Here is a 4,156-nt window from a genome sequence, read left to right on the forward strand (position 1 = left end):
GAGTTTCAAGATGCCCAGGACCCATTTGCATAGTTAACATTGGATTCCATATAGATACAAATTAGCTTCAATCAATACTCTTTTGAGAAAAGCTGTCAATTTGTATTTATATTGATTCCATTATTCACATGTTCCACCGAAAGTGATGAATAGTAAAAGTTACTGTTCACCGTCACTATTCACCCAGTCAACTTTTGTTTAAAGATGCTCAACTATTCAATCAATCAGCCGAAAGCAACCGACAGCATCTGCTTTGCTCCATGCGTTGCCAGTTGCTTTCATCAGTCAAATGCTGCTTTTCTTTTCTTTATTTTTGTATATAATGTAATCAAGTTGAACTCATTCGGCAGACTTGGAAATTCTTAGAAACCATATTCTGAAAAATCCAAGAGCTCTGAGTGAAACCAACACTTTGTACTACTGCTATTGTAAGTTTAATTATTTTTAATGTTTTAATTTATAATTAATTCTACTGCTATTCCATTATTGTTGTTTTTGATTTCGTAACAACACTTTGTACTACTGCTATTGTAAGTTTAATTATTTTTAATGTTTTAATTTATAATTAATTCTACTGCTATTCCATTATTGTTGTTTTTTATTTTGTAATCCATCATCTTCATTTTCTCTGTACTGCTTCCGCCTTTTGGTATCAGAGCCAAGTGATGTTGTATCCTGTCTCTAACTGTTTTGCTACTTCTAGTCAATCTTCTTTATTGTTTATTTGATTAATCTTGTTTTCAGTTCAACTTAATCACCCACAAGATCAGTCTGTTCTATCCACCTAGTTTAAGTCACCCACTTTCGTCCCTGTCCTAAGTAAGTCCTTAGTGTTAGGCCGTGTTAGGCTTAGGGGTTTTCCGAATAGGGTATGTATGTATACTAGGTATGGGGTGAAACTGACAAGAATAGGGTATGTATTAAGATATCTGTAAAACTGATTAATTAAACAAAACAATGAGTCGATTATTTAGAAGTAACTCATCAGTCAGTTCTAGGTCAACAACTTTGCCCTGGTCAGTTCTGATACCAATAAATAGTGTTATTTTGTCAAATTATAGCAATGGTGCTCCAATGGTCATTTGCTATTTTTGACAAATCTCAACCAACTTTCCCTCCAAGTTTGTAGGTGTTGTTTGGATATAGGTTTTTGTGATTTTATTTTTATTTATTTTTTGTCTTTTGTGACATTTTTTTATCTGTTTGTTAAAAAAATTATATATTTATATTATTCTCATCTAGGCAAATATAAAAAACTAAAAAAAAAATGAAAAATTGGAAAAAATATATATATATATATTATTAATTCACCCCACCAAAAAATATATCACTACATATTTAATAAATTTTTTTAACTACACATAAAAAATAATTTTTCACCAATTATCCACCAACAACTAACCACCAACAACCATCCATTATTAACCCAGCATTCATTCACTCACATCCACCCACCCAACAACCACCAATTATTCATTCACGCACCAACAACCACCCATTATTCATCCACGCACCCAATAACCACTCATTATTCATCCACCTACCCAACAACCACCCATTATTCATCCACCCACCCAACAACCATCCATTATTCACCCACCCACAATTTTCTCTATAAATATAACATAGGGTTTTCTACAATTTTTATATTCACCTATCTATCATTTTCATATCTTCAAAACTCTCTGTACCCACCTAGAAGATTTTCTACAATTTTCATATTCACCTACTCACCCATCCACCTACAATGAACAATTTGAGTAAAGCCATATTAAATGGAGATTTTGATGAATCTTCATCATCTGATGATGATATCATCATGATGCAACTATTCACAGCGCAACAACTGAATGATATTATTGCCAACTACATTTCTGTTCTTGACAGGTCGCCTTTATTTGCTGAATTAACTAGAGGACGTGCCCCTGCTGCCAACTACACCATCAATAATCACGCACACCATGGGGTATTATCTTGCTGATGGTATCTATCCTCGTTGGGTAACGATTGTGAAAATAATATCTCAACCTCAAGGCGCAAAGAGACAACTATTTGCGAGGATGCAGGAGGCATATTGGAAAGATGTCGAAAGAGCATTTGGAGTGCTCCAAGCACGATTTAATATTGTCAGCGTGCCAGCTAGAGGTTGGAGTGATGAGGATCTGTACTACATCATGAAGACGTGCATTATTTTTCACAACATGATCATTGAAGACGAGCGTGATATTCCAAAAAATAAACGCAGTGCAGCACAACTTAAGACTGATACTAGTAATTTGGGCTGTCAAGTGTCACGCGATCCGAATGAGGAGTATGCTCAATTTATGTTGAATCGACAAAGGATTAGATCTGTTGAAGCCCATAATGTAATTCGTAATGATCTAATTGAACACTTGTGGTCCCGAGCTGGAGAGTTAGATTAAGTTTGCATTTTATCTTTTTAATGACAGTTAATGTCATTTCATGTCAGTTAATGTCTTTTTATTCTAATAAAATGTTCTTCGTTTAATGTCTTTTTATTTTACAATGTCTTTTAATGTCAGTTAATGTCTTTTCATAAAATGTCTTACAAAATAAAATAAAATAAAATAAAATAACATTGCAAATAAAAATAAAATAACATTACAAAATAAAATAAAAATAAAAATACATTGCAAATAAAACAAAAATAAAATAAAAAAACAACATGAAATTTCATTACAAAATAAAAATTACATTGCAAATAAAGACTAACAATTACATCAAAAAATAAATGATATTGCAAATTTCAAAAATACATTATCCCGTAATTATTCATCAGGAGGTAGGGGGAAATAAAAATTTGGGCTGCTCACATTTAAGGACCACTTGGCGAAAATCTCATTTTTTCGCATTGTGTAATACGCTTTTATCTGAGGGTCCAAATGAGAAATGTCCGTAGTCATTATTTGGTGTTCTTCTTTTTTCATCTCAAACTCATGCTTTTTCATCTCAAGTTCTTTCATCTCCTGCAGTGCTTGAATCTTTTTTTCTTCTCTTTCCTCTTTTTTCTTTTCTTTCTCAGCAAGGTGTTGGTTAAATGTGTCTAATTGTATGCTCATTTTTTGGACTTCAGTTTCAATGACTTGATTTCTCCGGAATAATTCTTTTGCAGATTTCCTATCCATCGACCTTTTACCCTTTCCAGCGACACTGCACTCACCAACAATTGGATTGTTACCAACACTTGGACTGTTGTTATCTTCAAGAGAAATGCAGTTTTCCATAGGGGAATCAGGGGCTGAATTAGGGGTAAACACTGTATGCATCCTTGACTTTACCGTATTCGTGGGAGTTACATCTTGCCACCTGATATTGTCTTGCAATATTGGCCAACAATGTTCAAAAGCGAAATGTTTGTTTTCATCTTGATGGTATAATAGTTTTGCTTGAAGCATCTGTTTCAAAAAAATTGAAACATTATTTACTTATGTAATTTTTATACAATACCAGAATAAGAAACTAAACATAATAATTGAAAATAAAAACTTACTATATCAACTTGAGAAATCCCACTTTGGTGAAGATTTTTTACTTGAGCTAAACATCCCCGAAATTTGTTAGAACATTTCATGATTATACCCTATCGAGATTGAATAGACACTTGTGTTCTGGACTGATCATTTTGAAGCAGGCAAAAATTTTCGTTAATTCTCCCCGAAAGGTGAGCATACGATTGCGAATTGCCAACAATTGGGTCTTCTGAAATGTGACACCAAGATTTACAAATTGCCATATCTTCTTCAATGGTGAATGATTTTCCTCTCTTTGTTTTTGATGAACCTTCCATAGTGATTGGATGAAAAAACTAAAAAGAAAATAATTTGAGAGGTTTGTTATGAAATCAGATTCAAAGAAGAGAAGAGAAAAGAAAAGAAAAATTAAATGTAAATATTTGTGTGAAATAAAAGTGGCATGGAATGTTTCAATTTATAGAAATAAAATATATTACCGTTGGTCAAATAGTCGTTTAAAGAGCCGTTGTAAAAAATAATTTCAATTTTTTTTTTTTTTTTTGTTGAACAAACCAAACAGAGCCGAGCAGCTCTTTATTTACACTGAGGCATCACTATTTTGCCATACATCTATCTACAATTTCTCACTCTCCTCACTCTCATCTCCTCCACGGCTCTTCCAC

General features: G+C 32.9%; 1 protein-coding gene across 1 annotated transcript; it reads left to right on the forward strand.

Annotated features, from left to right (window-relative positions):
- The first annotated feature begins 2,060 nt into the window (after positions 1-2,060).
- Positions 2,061-3,263, forward strand: LOC145824303 (uncharacterized). Its single transcript, XM_082923936.1, has 2 exons — positions 2,061-2,413; positions 3,134-3,263. The coding sequence occupies exons 1-2, from the start codon at positions 2,061-2,063 to the stop codon at positions 3,261-3,263; spliced, it is 483 nt and encodes a 160-aa protein (XP_082780062.1).
- Positions 3,264-4,156: the final 893 nt, after the last annotated feature.

The sequence above is a fragment of the Camellia sinensis genome, chromosome 4 (assembly GCF_055761805.1).
Source record: "Camellia sinensis isolate YWXY chromosome 4, ASM5576180v1, whole genome shotgun sequence".
Lineage (NCBI taxonomy): Eukaryota > Viridiplantae > Streptophyta > Magnoliopsida > Ericales > Theaceae > Camellia > Camellia sinensis.

Coding starts and splice junctions, on each gene's coding strand:
- LOC145824303 (XM_082923936.1), top strand. CDS start 2,061: ATGCAGGAGGCATATTGGAAAGATGTCGAAAGAGCATTTGGAGTGCTC. Junction 2,414..3,133: donor TTGTGGTCCCGAGCTGGAGA/GTTAGATTAAGT, acceptor ATTCTTTTGCAG/ATTTCCTATCCATCGACCTT.